Below are 18,976 nucleotides of genomic sequence, written 5' to 3' on the forward strand. Positions count from 1 at the left end.
GGAGATGCAACCCGTTCTGCCGTCTCTCCCCACCTACCACCCACTTAGAAGCCCTGATGATTACTTCCATCGCCATAGTAAATGCTAATGGAGAAATTGTACACCCTGCCATGATGGCTATTTCTAGCCTCTGCCAACCTGTTGTGAAACCTGCCGTACTTAGACACAACCTAATATCCTGAAAGTATGCTTTCACCAAGTTAACAACTACCTGTGGCACTTTGAAGTAGTCAAACGCACTCCAAATGAGGCTATGCGGTAGCCTACTGAACCAAACGCATTTGCAAGATCTAAAAATAATACATGCAGGTCCCTTTTCTTAATCTTCGCTGCCTGAATCTGGTGCCAGATCATGCTAGTATGCTCTAAACACCCTGCAAAACCTGGTATTCCTGCCTTCTGCACCATGGTATCCATTAAGCTATTCCTTTCTAAGTAGCTAGCTAATCTCTGCGCTACTACACTAAAGAAAATCTTCCCCTCCACATTCAAGAGAGAAATCATCCGGAATTGGCTAAGGTCCACAGACTGACAGATGTATATATAAGTATTGCACACTACACACGTTGACACCTTTCTTAGTTTACAAACGTGCTTATTCTCACTGCAACCCAAATTTCCACTGCACACTTTAAGCCTGCCCTGACTGTCTGACTGAGATTAAGCTGGAGTAGCTTTATTGACTGATGGGGGAAGGAAACAGACTGACAAACCAACAAACATAAAGAAAGAAAAGAAAACTAGTCTGCCCCAAGGGCATTTCACATTTCTTTTTTGCCCGCTACCGGGCGGACTAGACAGAAAAAAAGGCCTAAAGAAAACAAAACAAACCCGAAAATATTCCCACAGCAAGAGCAGCTAATGGACCCCTGATGCTCTGCAGGGGCAACAAATACTTAAAACTCTTTATTTCAAATATTTTGAAATACATACTAATTAAATATTCAAAACATCATAACTAAACGCTTAAATACCTGGTATGTCGATCTACACACCTACGACTACCAGCCACCTTCAACCCACCAGGGATGCAGGTCTGAAATACATGAACACAATACATTTCACACACATGCAACTTAAAAGCATAAACACACTAACAGACATAAAAACACAACCTTAGGCTCTTTGTTCGCTGCATGCCAGCATGGAATGAGGTGTGCACCTGCCTCACTCCTCTGGCCTGAACCCACGTCTCAGCGTGAGTTCCTCCTACAGGTAGCCCTATATGTGCATAACGGCACTAATGCCATATTCACATGGAATCCGGCAGGCGGCAGATGGGAGACATCTGCTGGATGGAACGGGAGAAATAAACAAGCGGTCTGACGGAACGACACAACGGCAAAATGAGACACACGTGACTCGTGACACGTGTGTGTTGCTATGGTGATGTATTTACAGCAGATTGAATAAAATATTTAAAAAATATATATTCTTGTGTATTATGTATTGTTATTATTACAGCAATGCATATAGTCTATGCATATAAAATTCTGCTTTCTAGATATTGCATTTTACCATACTATGAATGAGAAAAAGCTTCTTAAATTCATGTCAACGTTGTTGCTGGGAGATGAGGAACCGTACGTGTCTGCTGCAGACTCGGTCTATGGGCTACAGAGACCTAACGTTAGCCAGATAGCTCGCTAAGCTAATAAAGCAATTCATAATGTTATGTTTCATATTACGTACCTGGTATTCCACCCAGCTCTGCGCTAATCGCATCCCATATGTACGCCTTCTTGGAAGCATCAAGGTAGGCTTTTAAAGTTTGGTCATATAATTCTGGGTGCTGCTGCACCAAAAGCACTAGCTTTGTGTTGTCGAGGTCAGCCATGTTTTCTTTTCTGTTTTGGAACTACGTCACATCCGGTTGAGTATTCCGTGGCCGGTGAACGGTAAAAGTTAAAATATTTTAACTTTGGACGGCATTGCCATCTACCGTTGCCGTGGACGGTATTCTCTGCCGTCCTTGCCCAAGTTTTACCGTCCTTCTCCTGTCCACTAACATGACATCCGGTTTGCCGTCTGCCGTTTGCCTGATTCCATGTGAATGCAGCATAAGTGTTGCCCCTCCCTTAACTTGCCCCGTGACACCTGCCACATAAGTATGACATTATGGGGTGATCTGTAAATGCAGTACAAAGTAAAATATTGAATGAGTTCACTACTAGGGGTGTAACGATCCATCGATCTGGATCGATATATCGATTTAACGATCAACGATCCAATATCATCGATGCAAAGTGAGAACATCGATCCATATTGTCATCTTTAGCATAGGCATTTATTTTGAAAGTGTGTGTCACTGTCAAACAGCAGCAGGCAGATGGCAAGCAACCAAGAGAAAGACGATGAGTATAACATTAATTACTTGAGAATAAATTAGCAGAGTGGAAATATTTTGGATTTCGGACAAAATATAAAAAAACAGACAGAGCGTCAGACGAGCGTCTCACTCTGCTAATTTCTTGCTTTAGCAACATTAGCTGCAGCATTAGTAGTCTCGCTCACCAGACCTTTCTCAAGAAAAGAAAGGTCTGGCTGGGCCGACTCTCACTTTAAGATTGGAGAAAAAAACACCCCGGCTGCTTGTATTTCTTTCAACCAATCACAATCGTTCTGGGCGGTGCCACAGCAACGGTGCGCTTGCAAAACTATTGCCGGGGGGAAACAGGTTTTGGTGTAACATGCCCACAAAAATATCACCTACAGGACGCGAACCATGGCAGAAAAATGGCTACATCCCTGCAAGATCAAACACCGCAAAAGTTAGTGAAGGACGTGTTGAAAACTGCAACCGGAGGTGGTAGGGCGGGACTTCAGCGGGTGGCTCGTTCCGCCCAATGAGAGGCTGATCTATGCAGCGAACTTCCGCCCACTCAGACTACAGCATTAGCAACAGCTGCTCTGTTTCAACAATGCTGAAAAATCGTGCATGCTGGCTGAAATTCAATCGTGCTGTTCTGTCGGGAGATGCAGTGACTTAAACCGGGAACTGCCCATTGGTCCGACAGCCCATTGGTCCGACATGCCATTGTTCCGACCATATTAAACCCATTGTTCCGAAGTCCGTTCCAAAATCATCATGATGCCCTGTGGTTAAGGTCTGGTTAGGTTTAGGCACAAAAACCAACTTGGTTAGGGTTAGGAAAAGATCATGGTGTGGGTTAAAATGAAAAAGAAAGTGACAAACACATAAGCTGTGAGCCTGTTTCGCCTCAAGCCTTTCCCAGCTGACCCAGAGCCGGTCGCGGCGCACCATCAAGGTAGAAATATGCCCGCCGGGAGCCGTTCAGCACCGCGGACCGTCGGACCAATGGGCTGTCGGACCAATGACATGGACCCCTTAAATCAACAGTAAGTAAGAAAAGTAATAACGTTGCATATAATTAGTTAAGTTATAAGTAGAGGAAACATGTCCACTAGCTGCTAGGCTAATTTATGTAGTGTAAACATGCTTAAGCTAATAATGGGTGGTTAGCAAAAAACAATTGTTTTGTCCATGAACCTTGACAGTTACTACTGAGCTGAATGTGATACTTTTGATAAATTATCTTGTTGTTAATCTGTGTTTTGTGGCCATTTCAAGAAGCTTTCCTTTAGGGCTTAAAGCCAGATAACCCTGAAGCTGACTTTTAACCTCTAAGGTTGATTTCAAATCCAGTGTAATGGAGTGCAGAGCTAATACAACACTGTCCTAATACTGCATGTATACATGCTGAAATACTGTGCTGTTTTATTCATTTTGCAAACCTCTGCTTCTGCTACCTCTCAGTCCTTCAGTCAATCAGCTTCTGTCTCTTCAGGTCACCCTCTAAACCTCATACACAGCATGTCACACAGACACACACAGTGACGCATCCTTTGTGTCTCAGTGCCTCAAGATTACAAGGATGACAGTCTACTGTGGAAAGCGCCAAAGTGCTGATTTTATTCCATCTTTGATCTTCAGCTGTTTACTTGTTTGTTTTACCCCCTCCTCCTCCTCCTCCTCCTCTCCTCCCTGCCCATCCTTGGAGATTTGACTGTGTGCGCAGGCAGTTGCATCAACAGCAAGATTACTGTTTAATCAGGTTCTGTTGAACATTAATTTTGAATGCAGTTATTGTACAGGAAGGTCATATATTATGCATTAGCTCTAATACTAGGTCAGATCCTGTGTGTATTCCATGACATAGTTTATTGTGTTTCTGGTTATCGTGTCTTTATCATTTTATTTTTACAACTTTGAAATAGAAACATATCCACAAACTCTGCCTGATTTTTTTATCCTCCAAACCATCATTTGCCATTTGGAGAAATTACAACCTCGAAAACACGTGTAACACTTAGAATTAGTAACATTTCTCAATATCGGGAGTTCCCTTACGCAGCAGGAAGCATCCATAAAATAAATAACTGGTGGCATAAATCAAAATGTACAAAAGATAACCCCCTGTCCTACCCACTCTTTTTTCTCTATAGGTAGAGAAGTGGGGAGGAAAACTGTTGTGGGTGGCTGGGTTGATGTGATTAATGCTGATGCTTTATGTTTAACATGTTGCATAATCATAAATTAGATTTGCATGGAACAACCATTCTCTCCTTTGGTTTAGAGGTCTAAGTGTTAGATAAAACAGACCATAGTCCATATATATGTCTATGTTTTGGCATGTTAAGTTTGTAAAACATGTAGGCTGCAATAGCAATACATTTTTAGTTACTATTTTATGTTGTGGTAGAGGTCTGTACTTCTTACTGTAAATATAAAAAAATTAAAGCTGATAAGATTTCCACGTAGCAGTATGTTGAAGGCTCCAGTGATTTAATTTACTGTAGACATCTCTGTTTCCTCCCTCCCTCCCCTCTCTTCTCTTCTCTCCTCCCCACTCAGGGAGCCTGGGTGCAACAGTGGAACCTCCTCCTTGAGAGAGCTTTTCTCCTCTGGATGTTATGGCTGAAATGGTACGTAGGCTCAGTCAAAGGCTAAAGACCTAGTTAAAATTAACAGGGATCAATAACAGGCAGAAGGAAACATGAGTGCCAGAGTGTGCATGTCCCTCTTTTTCATGTATCACCTTGGATGGTTTAGGATTAGAATGAATGCGAAGCTGGAAAGAAGACTGTCTCTATAAGGACATCTCACCTGTGATGGATTTACTATTACCCAGTAAAGGTCAGGCATCACTAGAATTACCTTTATCATGGTGAATGCTCCAGATATTCAACTCTGTTCATCATAAACAATATCCAGTAGGGGATGTCTATTTCTGGATAACACTACTCTACAAATCAAGGTAGTTCATCACATTAAATTTAAGGCTATAACTGACTCAGAATTTGTCTGTTGAATCAGATTTGGATGTTCGATACAAATACTCGACTATTCGTTCCTTTTCCATATACTGCTTTAAAGTTTCAAGTTCCAAAGGGCGTTCAGTGTGACAGTGACATTCATGTAATGTAGTAGACAAGCTTATTGTGCTAACGATGGATCAGAAATGTGCAACTACATATCAATCAAAAGCCAGAGACTATATCGTATTAAATTGCTGTGAGCTGTAAATTCACCACTTCTAAGCAGAAGGCAGAAGATATTGTTATCTTGGAGCCTGATGGCACAAAGCCTCTCTTCCTCTTGGCAGCTGCCTCTGTGTCTGAACCTGCCTTCGTTGAAGAGCATGAAAGCGAGGAGCGCTCACTCTGCACCTAAATAGTACACTGCACACTAACTGACAAAAAAAATAGATTGTTTGACTTGAAGGAATTTCAAACCTTTTTAACTAACCCAGTCTCACTCCGAGTTGTCAAATACCGGCACTTGGTCAATGGCTTCCGGCGTCAACCCAAACAAAAAAAGACGTCCTTTAAGGTTGGCATGATATGCTGCTGGTTGCCATTATTGTTTAATGGTGCCTGGCGGCATCAGGGGGAGATACATTGGGACAACAACGAAAGTTAAGGGGGTGGAAATCCGAGTAGGGCAGGTAGGAGGGGTGGTAGATAGGTCCAACATGGACATGGACCCCTTAAACCAACAGTAAGTAAGAAAAGTAATAACGTTGCATATAATTAGTTCAGTTATAAGTAGAGGAAACATGTCTACTAGCTGCTAGGCTAATTTATGTAGTGTAAACATGCTTAAGCTAATAATGGGTGATTAGCAAAAAAACAATTGTTTTGTCCATGAACCTTGACAGTTACTACTGAGCTGAATGTGATACTTTTGATAAATTATCTTGTTGTTAATCTGTATTTTGTGGCCATTTCGAGAAGCTTTCCTTTAGGGCTTAAAGCCAGATAACCCTGAAGCTGACTTTTAACCTCTAAGGTTGATTTCAAATCCAGTGTAATGGAGTGCAGAACTAATACAACACAAATGTGTCACTGTCCTAATACTGCATGTATACATGCTGAAATACTGTGCTGTTTTATTCATTTTGCGGTGGTTGTTGGTGGTCCAACAACCACCAACTTTCACTTCGCTTCCTTTAAGGTTGTAAACCAAACCCTGTTCTTTTTCCCTAAACCCAACCACGACCGTGTATTGGCAAAATGTAACCATGTGCGTCTCTTGTTGAAGGAAAAATACACATCAATCTGCAGTGTTGTACCAATGTAGTGCGTTTATTTTGAAAGAGACTGTATGCAAACTGTACATTTCCTGTGAAAATGGAAGTGTATTTTGAAAACAGGAAATGCATGTAACAGACTGAAGTTTATACAACATCCCAGAACTTAAATAACCAACGCACCCATTGCATGTCATATCTGGACGTGGAAAGTCCATGACCAAATGTCAATATGTGACAAGGTTGGAGTGAAAATGTGTTGTTTTTACACAAAGATTGGCCACTACGAAGTCCCTTCTTTATTCCACCCAGGCATTTTTACACAGAACTAAACAACGGCTGCATCATTCCACTCCAGTGTGTGACTTTAAGACATCACAGAATCAAAAGAAGTATAACAAGTAAGTAGTAGAATATTGATTTTCGTAAAAGAGTATTCTACTGATTTTTCAGTAGATTAATTGAGGAATGGAATTAGAAATACTTTTGCTCTATATGCATGTATGAACTCCCCAAGATACACAAGGAAGGAGCACCACTAAAACCCATCCTCAGCAGCATCAACTCAGTCACGAACAACATCTCCAAACACCAAGCTATGATCCTAGCTCCTCTGATTGGTAACACTCCACACCAGAACATGTGAGTGGAGCGAACCAGGTGAAAATTTCCAGTCCTCGCTCGCAGACCTGTCACTTTGCGCCGCTCATCCGCTCCGCTTGGTTCTGCGCATTCTTTGCTCCGCTCCGAACCACTCCATCATAAATTTTATCCCGCTCCACTCGCTCACTACTCCACTCGCTCACTACTCCACTCAAAAAAACTGCGTTGTACTACCCTAACCTGTAATCTTCTATTCACAAATAAAACATGAGCTTGGTAGCTTTTTTTCTTGTTCCACATTATCGCCATCTGTTAGTTTTACAGGAATGGTACACTTGTATGACTTCTCAGTTTTGTTTCTGAAGTACACAGTAAACTAAACATAGTTTTGAAAGAAAATAGTGTGGGTGTGCGCAGGTGCAAAGATGCATTCTGGGTGGGGCATGAGCAACTGGAGCGAAATTGGAGCGAGAGATAAGGCTCCACTCCACCTTTTAAAAAAAATAGCCGCTCCTCGCTTCCACTCCACCTTTTAAAAAAAATAGCCGCTCCTCGCTCAACACAAAATCCACCGCTCCGCTCACATGCTCTGCTCCACACCACATCAAAAACTCTCAGGATTTTGCCAACAAGACCAGAGAGATAACACTGGACTCTGACGAAACTACTGTATGTATCATACGACATCACTTCACTTTTTACTTGCATTCCCACCAAAAAAGCAGTTAAGACTGTGAGGAGGACTAACTTGATCCCAGACCACATTTGTGACCTGCTGAATCTCTGTTTGACCACCACCTACTTCAAGTACAGCAAGGGTCTCTATCAACAAAAGCACAGCTGTGCTATGGACTCACCAGTGTCCCCTATAGTGGCCAATCTTTACATGGAAGATGTGGAGAAGAGAGCTCTGACCACCTTAACAGGAACTGCTTCCAGCCACTGGTTTAGATATGTGGATGACACCTGAGTCAAAATCAATACTAAGGAAGTGGAAACCTTCACGGAACACATTAATGCAGTGGATCCCAACGTCAGATTCACATGGGAAGATGTCGGAGGAGACAGTCTACCCTTCTTAGACTTTGCCGTACACATTGAAGTGGACAGCAACCTAAACATTGAGGTGTACAGAAAAGCTACACACACAGACCAATACCTGCTATTCAACTCTCACCACCCACTGGAGCACAAGTTGGCAGTCATCAGGACACTGAATCATTGGGCTGAAAATGTACCCACCAGGACAGAGGGGAAGGTGAAGGAACATAAACAAATCAGGGAAGCACTTAAACTGTGGCTACCCCAATTGGGCCTTTGCCAAAACCTCTAAAAGACCTAGAGCAGAGAGAGAGGAAGAGACACATAAACGAAAAAACATTGTCATTCCTAATGGAGTAGGGCAATGTAGAGTATGCAGTTCAGTGCAGCCAGGAATGCACAGATTTGTACATTGTGGAAACAAAACAATCATTCCACAAGCACATGGCACAGCACAGGAGAGCCAGCTCTTCAGGTCAAGACTCAGTTGTCCACTTAAATCTAAAGGAGAAGGGACACTCTTTTGAGGACAGCAATGTGCACATCTTGGCGAGGGAAGAAAGATGGTTTGAATGAGGCGTAAAAGAAGCCATCTACATCAAACTGGAATGACCATTGTTAAACAGAGGAGGTGGCCTATGACATCACTAATCACCTATCTACAATGCAGTCTTGGGATCCCTCCCTAGACAACTTCACACCCATTCACATCTGGTCTCACCTGACCCTAACGACACACATGATGGCCAGGTGGGTCAACGTCTCACATTGTGACCTTAACGACTCTGAAACTAAGAGCTCACATGTGACCCTGTGTGGGTTCACACCCACACAGGGTTTAAAGCCTGCAACTCTGTACCAGTCATTTAGAACAGTATGTGCACCTCAAAAATTTCAGTTCCCAAACTTCTCCTGTCACAAGCGGTGTTCCCCAGGGCTCTGCCTTGGGCCCTCTACTATTCATCATCTATCTGTTACCTCTCAGTCAGATTTTCAGGAAATTTGGCATTCACTTCCAATGCTACGCAGATGACACCCAGCTCTATCTTTCCACCAAGCCAACTTCCACTCTCCCGCCCACCTCCCTGTCCAACTGCTTACTGGAAATTAAATCTTGGTTTTCACACAACCTTCTCAAACTCAACAGTGATAAGACTGAGGTATTCCTTGTTGGCACTAAATTCATTCTTGCCAAACCTAACAGTTTCTCTCTCATCACTGACAACTCCACAGTCCCAACTTTGTAACAGTAACTTTGCAAGCCATGATGCACATCACAATTTTGCATGATGTTTGTATGTTTGTGTGATGTATTTATTTTCTTTCATATTTTATATTTTATCTCCAAATTAATGAAGATGAAGGCATCGTAATTTTTTAAAGTGTTTTTTACCACTGTTATGGAAGACAGACTATGAATATTGTTTGTCAGAAAAAAACTCAAGATCTGATGAAATTGGTAAATGCTTCAAGATCTCTTAAAGCACCTATCCCATGCCACTTAATAACAAGTCTGCTCTAAAAGTGGTTTCACAAGGCCTGATCTTTCATTTCATGTTTGATATGCTGCAGTAGAGACAAAATAATGAAAACATGTCAGCGGAGGCTGCAGAGAGCTTCTTAAAGATGAGTAGCTGTTCACTCTGTGAAAACTGATGCCCTCTAAGCAGCTGTTTGAGTGTTGAGTTCAGCCTTTCAATATGCATAGAGAAAGCTGTTGAACTGACTTGGACTCAGAAACACTCAAAACGTTGAAAGGATATAAAGTAATTTATGATTTTTAACTGCTTTTCACTGCCAAGAAGGAATTGAACCAGCAGGTATTGGCTAAACGTCGAGTTTGTGAATGGTAGAAACGTTGGTATTTTGGTCCTTTTGTGTTGTGAGGCAGCAAAAAGGTTCAGATTGCATGCACTTGTAATAAATGACAATTTACTGAGTTACAGCACCATGTTTTCATGGTCTTTATACCACATTATCCAACTGCTTACCAACCTTGTGATTGTTGCTGTGTTTGTGCCTGCAGGTTTGTGTTCATTTGTGTGTGTGTGTGTGTGTGTGTGTGTGTGTGTGTGTGTTTGTGTTTGTGTTTGTGTGCGTGTTTGCGTGTGTGTATGTGTGCACGCAGTACAGGGTTTATTCTGTCTGTTCATCTCACAGTCTTTAAATCTGTGTCATTTATCTCATGCAGTTCCATTGATTGTCCCCCCCCATGGCTCTGCCTGGCAGTGATTGGGCACTTTTCTCCACTTGTCTCTGCTCCCCACTGTTCTCAGCAGCAGCAGAGAGGCAGCACTTTAACATATTTCTCTGAACAGCTGCCAATTTCATCCTTACTTTGTCTGCATTTGGTTTTATAGTATGTTTTTTTAGCTGTTATCTAAAAACGTTGCCATGGGATGTAAGATAACAGAGCTTTATTGTTGTAGCAGCTTCATTGTGAAAATGAAGATGAGTTCTTCTTTTTAAATTGGAGGGGGGGGGGGGTTGGGCGAGGGGCGAGGGCTACGTTTTTCACCGAACAAATAAGTAACCAGCCAAGTGAGAAAATTTGGCAAAGAAAACTGAGGAAGGCAGGAGTTCCAGGCAGAACAGGGAATAAATCAAACCGAGATGCAGAGAGAAACTGAAGGTACTCCTGGTTCTACCGCAGTTTTTCATTGCAGTTCCCAAATAGATGGCTAAAAAGAAAATCAGCAGGAATCTGGTATAGGGAAGGATAACCTTAAAGAAAGGTGATGACCTTTTATACTCAGTAAAGCCAAAATCATTCCCTCCAAACTCAGGCCCTGTTAAAGTTGGAGCTTTGGCCTACAAGTTAGTCGGGTTCCTTGTGTCCAGTGTCCAGGATTAGGTTCCTTGGTGGTTAAAGGAAAACTACAATGAATTACACAGTGTTAATTTCGTTGACAAAAACTATGACGACAATTTTTTGTCAACAACCTTTTTCCATTATGAAAACAAGCTGATGACAAACTAATAATAGTTCTTGATTATAAAAACGGAGACAAAATTCAGGTTTAATTATCATTGAAGAGACAAGACGTGACGAAAATGTTAGTGGTGGACTATCAGACATTCAAAGCTGAGAACTGCAGTACTCGTAATTATCTTTAAATGCCACGTGACCCACGGGCTGGCAAACTCTGGTCAATAGTCAGTGCCAGGATGTTGTGCTACTCAGCAAAAACACACACACTGGAGCAGTGTCAGCCGTTGGTGTGAGTTGTGAGACCTGTAACGCAGCAGTAAATAATCAGTTGTGTGTGTCTGACTGTGGATGGTGGAACTGCTGAATGGATATGGGGGGTCTGCTGGGTACAGCAGTGGCAGTCAGCAGCGGAACAAGCAGCCACCAGCCACTAGACTTCACTTGTTGATCCACGCACTCAAATCCGGACTGTTTCGGAAAGGTTTATGTTTTGATGCTGATTGACAGGCAGGTAGGAGGCTCAGTTATCTGTGAGTGTAGCTGCACGGTCAGTAAACAGTCTGAACTCAGATCAGTTTGATCTGACACAGATGAAAGTTAAGTTTAATCACCAACTCTGTGAAAGGACACAGGCTGAACCTCCAGACCAACATGTTAGAGATTACGAAAGAATTCAGGCTTTAATGAAGTTATTTCTCTGCTTCTTAACAGTGAGATGGATAAGTCAGAGTTTACAATAAACCTGGGTACAAATCCTGGTTGTCTCAGATTAGTTATTTGTGGTGTCAAAGTTTTTGAGATCATAAACAGAGAGATGATGAGCTTTTCAAGTGATGATCAGTAATGTGGGCATGTGAATTACTCCTTAAACCTGTCAAATACTGCTGGAGAAATGGCAGTTTGAAAGTGTTAAGAAATTATTTGCTGAAAAAAATTGTCTAAATGAAATTTTTTATACAACTTGTCACCTTGATTCTAATTTCTGATACATGAAATACCCTCACTGGATTAGTTTAAAGATAAAAAAAAAACAAAAAAAACATAGAAAACAAAATGAAAGTTGACTAAAATCTCATGAATTTTCATTGACTAAAATTTTTTGAATTTTTGTCAATTAAAACTAGACTAAAACTATGAAGGGTTAAAATGACTAAAACGTGACTAATACTAGTAAGCATTTTCATCTTAAGACTAATGCCTGGTTCACACTACACAACATTTTTGTCGGTTCTGACAGTCACTGTCACATTACGCGATTGTGGAGTCATAAAAATCGTGCCGCGACTGGGCGGACAGCCATGACATACTACACGATGGTCCACACCAATCATCCCCAGTCTTCTTTCACGATGTGTGTGATGTCATCGGGTTATTCTTTTCCTATTTTTATTATAATTACTATTATTTCAGTCACTGTGTCTGTTCGAGTCCCAGCCGAAATGTTGTTGTACTAACGTAAAAAGTGCCACCTGATGGCAGGAGCTGTTTCAGGTACTGTACGCAAACATGTTGATCACTGAATCCTCCACAACAAGTTCCTGCAAATGTTTGACAATAAAAACCTATTTAGAAAATGCATTAACTTTAGGCAACGGGAGCGGATAAAAAATAAAAATATAAAAATACAGAAGGAATAATAAATAACGACCCGTTTATAATGTAGTCTGTTTCAAATGAAGCTGGGAGCCTCTGCAGTTTATTATTAATATTACTTTAGTCTGTCTCCATTATAAAGAAATAACATTGTTTGCTAGCTTGATGCTAATGACAGTACTCACTAGGCTGCTGAAGTGCCTCTGCTGTTTCACACCATCATTTTCCCTTTTTACTCTGTGGGGTAACATCCCTTGAGGAAATATCAAAAAGGCTGGGGTGCTGTTGACATACAGCAGCAGATCGCTCTGTGTTCCTATTGGTCAAAATGACAGCTGTGATGGGAGAAGTTGTGAACGACACAAAGAAAATCAAACATGCTAGACTTTCTGTTGGAACGTCATGAGGCGTCCCAGGCATGGCGTCAATTGTTGTCTACTATGACACACTACGCAAGATGAAACGATAGATTATCACGTATGACACTCAATGTCGTTCACGATCCATGCCAACACCGTATGCCGCTGCCTCAGGCTATAATTGGGCTGATATTGTGTAGTGTGAACCGGGCTAAGATTAAATGTAAAATAGCTTCCAAAATTAACACTGGTAGTACTGTAGTTGCTGAGCACTAAACAGTACACTAAATTTTGATTGTTAGAACATTTGAGGTAATAAATAGCTGCTCTCCGTTCAAACCCACTAAGATCCAGTAGCTTCTCTTGAATATAAAGCAACATGATGAAAACCATGAACAAGAACCCAGGTCTGTTGTTACTGTCAGTCCCCTGTAAGACAGTTTGTTAGTTAAACTCAACCACATTCTTCAGTGAAGGTCATTCAAGGTAATCAATAGATGCCTGAAGAAATTGTTGCTGTGTGCCATCAAATTACTTACTACAGGTCATTCATAATGAAATGAATCTGAATCAAGGCCCACTTACAAATACAAATTACAAATATCAATTCATGAAACTATGAATTATGACAACACATTGTTCTTCAATGATTCACACCATCAGATCTCCTTACCTTGGTTCCCCAGTGGGGGTCCCTCAGGGATCCATCCTGGAACCAGTTTTATTTTCATTTTATATAAATGATTTGCCCGATATTTGCAAGGATGTTGATGTCCAGTTATAAGCAGATGACACAGTCATTTTTATGAGGGAGAAAAACCCTGACAAGGCAGCACATATACTTTCAACAGCTCTTACACACATACAAAGCTGGCTCACTGAGTCCTGCCTTTTATTGAATGCCAAAAAAACAGTGTGTATGTATTTTTCAAAACAACCCTCCAATATCTCCTACTCAAATTCTGGAGTTCTTCTGGGAGGAGAAGAATTACAAATTGTGAATAAAGTTAAATATTTGGGTGTTCTGCTGGACTCTACTTTGTCCTTTAAAGACCATGTCAAAGCGATCACAAAAACTGTCAAGTATAATCTGTGTAATTTTAAACAAATAAGATCATCATTGACTGAAGGTGCTGCCCTGATGTATTTACACTCTATGATTTTTTCCCATTTGAGTTACTGTATAAGAAGCTGGTCTATGGCAGGAATTACAACCCTTAAACCAATCGAATCCTTATATAAACAAGCATTGAAAACACTTGCTAAAAAACCTTCTACATACCATCACTGCGGTATCTTGTCTCAGTATAATTTGTTGAATTTTGAGAACTTCAAAAAATTTAAGTTTGCTTGTTCTGCATGGAATGGCGCCACTTCCACTGAATGGCTTCATTAAATATAGATCAGCCACTAACTCAAATAGAGTCAATAGGGCCTCTGTTAACAGAGATTGTGAGGTGCCATTTAGAAGAACCTCTTTCGGACAAAATGTCCTGTCGTTTAAGAGTTGCAATATATGGAATAATTTACCTCCATCTATAAAGGAATGCCCCAGTCTAGCCACCTTTAAGTCCCATCTGAAGGTGTGGCTTAGATCAATCCAGTCCTGTAACCATGTAACCAGCCAGTAAGGCCTTAACAGCCCAATGGCTGGTTACTTGAGATGAAATGTGCAATAGGGCTAAGTGCAATAAGTTTAGGTATAATCGGGTTATCTGCAATCAAATAAGGTGTAATAGAGCTAAGTGCAATAAGTTTAGGTACATTTGGTTCATCAAGTAATCAAGTAATGGGATAATGTAAAATCTGGGGTGTGGGTAATTCTCTTTTCTTGTCATGGTCACTGATGATTTAATGCACTGGAGTTACTTTTTGTTTCCCCTGTATTTATTTGTCCCACTGAAATTGTATGTGTATTTATCGTTAAGTTCGTATTTTGTTCCTTTCCGTGTATTTCCTTGTATTGATTTTCTTCATTTTCTTCTATGTATTTTTCTTGTATGTTTCTTTTATGAACAACAACCTGCCTCAGGAACAACAGATGAAAATTAGCCTCGGCTATAATCTGGCATATTTACGTTTTGTATAATGTTCATTAATATGCTCTGTCCCTAATATAAAAATAAATAAATAAGTAAATAAATAAATAACATCTATGATAAATTCTTCAAGAACTGTACTTGTGACTCAAAACTGTACGTAAGAGTCAACATTATGCAACTGTACGTATGTTATGTACGTTATTATACACACTTACTTTCATTAATCTATAAGAACAACGCACTTTAATCAACATTTCTGTAACTGTGCCAGTGTTAGCCAACTGGCTAAGTTTCAACTGCAGTCCTTTGGTGAGATGTTTTGAAACCAACCCATTAGTGCTTACTGACCCACTTTCACCATATATAGGGCACATTATTAATTCATGTTCTATATGTTCCTGCTGTTGTATCTGTGTGTGTGTGTGTGTGTGTGTGTGTGTGTGTGTGTGTGTGTGTGTGTGTGTGTGTGTGTGTGTGTGTGTGTGTGTGGTTGCTTTTTATTTTACTCAGGGAGAAAATCAGTTAGGAGGATGGTTAACATATTCAATGGAACCTCCAGCCTGCAGGTCTCTCGTGCTTTTGTGTTTTTTATTCCACATGGTTCACAGTTGAAGTTCTGCACTGTAGTTCTTGCAGGAAGCAGGATATTGGTGATTTTCATAAGTGGCTAACAATGTAATTTAGGCCCTGAGTGTTAAATATTCGTATCTCTTTTTTCCGAAACAGAAAAATACAACCTTATATCTGAGTTCAAGTTTCTCTCTTTGCCGACCTCAGACTCAACCTGAAACTCGACCGAAACAAAATAAAATTCCTTAAAACCATTGTGGTTAGTCGTTTTGTTGTTCTAACAAATAAATCCTTAATTCAGTGAGTTAGATGTTAAAATATACTGTTTTCCCCTGCTGTCTCTTTCTGCTGTTGCTACTAGTCCTGCAACGTTATTCCCACTATTCGTAGTCACTATGTTTCTCAGCTAAGCTGCCTCTTCCACCCAAGCAACAACCTCTTGAGATGAAAAAAGAAGCTCCTCAAATGGCCACTCAAGACTGGCTCCAGAAGCCAGTCAATTCCCATCGACCCCCATGTTAAAATGCCCAACTTGACAGTAGAGATGAACAGGTGTACAGGCTAGTAGAAAAAAACGGTTTTGGCCTCTGTAGCTAATTTGCCCCTTCATGTCAACTGTAAGGGAGTGAATTTTTACCCTTTTACATTTTATTAAGTCTTAAAGTTATGTGTAATTCCTCAAGCTTGGGTTGTCTACCTGCAACCTGGGAGTTTGAGGGTTCTGTGCAGTATTTTAGCTATTCCTAGGACTGCACTCTTCTGGACAGAGACCTCAGATGTCATACCTGAAATCTGCTGCAGTCACTCTCCCAGTTTGGGGGTCACAGCCCCAAGTGCTTATATTACCACTGGCACCAGTGTTTACTCCTTACATCTTTTCTAGCTCCTCTTTCAGCCCTTGGAATTTTTCAAACTTCTTGTGTTCCTTCTTCCTGATGTTGCTCAGAATTGATACATCTATCACCACTGCCTTCTTCTGTTGTTTGTCCATCAATACGATGTACGGTTGGTTAGCCATCACCAGTTTGTCAGTCTGGATCTGGAAGTCCCACAGGATCTTAGCTCGGTCAGTCTCAACCACCTTAGGAGATGTCTTCCATTCTGACCTTGGGACTTCCAGCCCATACTCAGTGCAGATGTTCCTGTACATTATGCCAGCCACTTGGTTATGGCCTTCTACGTACACTCTTCCTGCCTGCATCTTACATCCTGCTATCATGTGCTGAACTGTCTCAGGAGCATCTTTGCACAGCCTGCACCTGGGGTCCTGTCTGGTGTGGTGCTTCCATCCTGTCTTTAAGTCCAGCCACTGGTAGGATTTCTTGATGTCGGCCACTTCTTCAATCTCTTGGTGGTACATGCCCTGCAGGGGCTTGTCCTCCCATGTTCTGCGGGGTGTACAGTCTCGGGGTGCTGGACTTGGGATGAAACCCTCCATGCATTGTGAAAAGCTTCCTTGTCTTGATTTCAGTGGCCTCTATCTCCTCCTTTGGCCAGCTTATTATACCAGCGGGGTATCTGATGACTGGCAGGGCGTACGTGTTGATGGCTCGGACCTTGTTCTTTCCATTCATCTTAGCTGCTATGATGCCTGACAGCAGCTTCCATGTTGTACAGAGGCAGGTTATTGGCCAGTAGTTAGATGGGACTGCGCCCTTCTGGGGATCCTTCATGATCAGGACTGTCCATTCTTTGGTCATCCACTCTGGATGGGTCCCATCCATCATTAGCTGGTTCAATTTTTCCGCCAGGCATTCATGGAGTGCAGTTAGTTTCTTTAGCCAGTAGGTGTGGATCATGTCAGGGCCTGGTGCTGTTCCACCCTTTCTTGGATGTCTGCTGTTGTAATGGTAACTGGCTCTTGTTCTGGGAGATTGCCACTAGCCACTTAGCATTGGTGTTATGTGATGCCTCCTTCTCCCATATGCTCTTCCAGTATTGTTCGGTTTCAGCTCTGGGTAGATCTATTCTCATGTTATTATCTTGCCACTGAGAGTACACTTTAGATGGTTCAGTGGAGAAAATCTTATTCATTCTCCTGGCTTCCTCTTCTCTTGTGTATCTTTTTAGGCGGGTAGCCAGAGCTGTGAGCCTTTGCTTGGCAGTCTCAAGTGCCTCAGGTATAGACAGCTTGTTGTACTTCCTAGGGATCCTTTTCTTCCCCACACATTTCTGTCGCTCTGAGAGTTGACTAACCTTGTTCTGTGTTGCCTTGATCTTGGCCTTCAGCCTCCTTTTCCATGGAGGATAGCACTCTTTGTGGCTCATGGTGTTCATCTTGTAGCCAAACATATCGAGGATCCTGTCTGTCTGTGATCCTTGACCATCACTGTTGCTGTGGTGTACATAAGCTGATTCATCTCAGTAATGGTCCTAGTGGGGATAGTTTGTAGTGCTGCATTCACATCATCTAGCAGACTTTCAGAGGGTACTTTGTCACTTGGCCTTGGTAATCGGCTTCAGGGGTGCTGGGATTCTAGCTTATTCATTATTCACAATCTCAGGTCATTCCCTTGCTGTAAGGAAAGCTTGGTACCCAATCTTGTCACCTAATCTTGGAGTGTCGGGATGATGATGATGTGATGATGAAGTGAGTATATATATTTCTAAATACCCTGGAATATGGTAGTATATTGATACTGCCCGAGCCTTATATAAATGTTCTGAAATTTGTTGCACATTTCCTTAAATATTTCCTGAGAGGTTGAAATTTACTGTGGATGTTATATAACCGTAAGGTTTCTGTTCTGGTCAATTCAGCGACACCTATGGTCACTAGCAGCAAGAGAGTTTTAGTAATACAGAGTTTACTGAGTGAGCCATTTCCCACACAACAGCATGGCACAGAAATCAGATGTTTACCTTGATGATTCATTGGAGGTGTGCTTGTTCTCATGAACTGCATTAACGTCCTGCAGCTCTTTATCTAACAGTTCACTGTAGCTGTTGCTTTCTCCATTACTCCCTTGCAAAAATCAGAAGCAGTCCACTAACAAAAAACTGACAAAGTGTCTTGTTTTGTGAACCATCAGTGCTAATCTCAGTGACAAACACGCTGCATTTCCTGGGGCTACTTCACAAGAAAAGTGGGAAATGTTCAGTTTGCATCAGTAGTAACAAATGCAGCCCTGATCAATCAATCAATCAATCAATTTTATTTATAAAGCCCAATATCACAAATCACAATTTGCCTCACAGGGCTTTACAGCATACGACATCCCTCTGTCCTTATGACCCTCGCAGCGGATAAGGAAAAACTCCCCAAAAAAACCCCTTTAACGG

The 18,976-nt window shown here is 41.5% G+C and overlaps 1 protein-coding gene across 2 annotated transcripts in view; it reads left to right on the forward strand.

Moving 5' to 3' along the window:
• The window catches only part of LOC126388574 (SH3 and multiple ankyrin repeat domains protein 2-like), a 167,083-nt gene that overhangs the window by 41,811 nt on the left and 106,296 nt on the right, over positions 1-18,976 (forward strand). The window contains exon 2 of one of the 2 annotated variants that reach the window (XM_050041775.1): positions 4,877-4,947. The exons of the other annotated variant lie outside the window; for it this stretch is intronic. Within the exon in view, the coding sequence (XP_049897732.1) occupies positions 4,936-4,947 (12 nt within the window). The 5' untranslated portion in view covers positions 4,877-4,935. The remainder of the gene's footprint in view (positions 1-4,876; positions 4,948-18,976) is intronic. 2 annotated transcript variants of the gene reach the window in all.

Source organism: Epinephelus moara, chromosome 1 (genome assembly GCF_006386435.1).
Source record: "Epinephelus moara isolate mb chromosome 1, YSFRI_EMoa_1.0, whole genome shotgun sequence".
In the NCBI taxonomy this organism is placed as follows: domain Eukaryota; kingdom Metazoa; phylum Chordata; class Actinopteri; order Perciformes; family Serranidae; genus Epinephelus; species Epinephelus moara.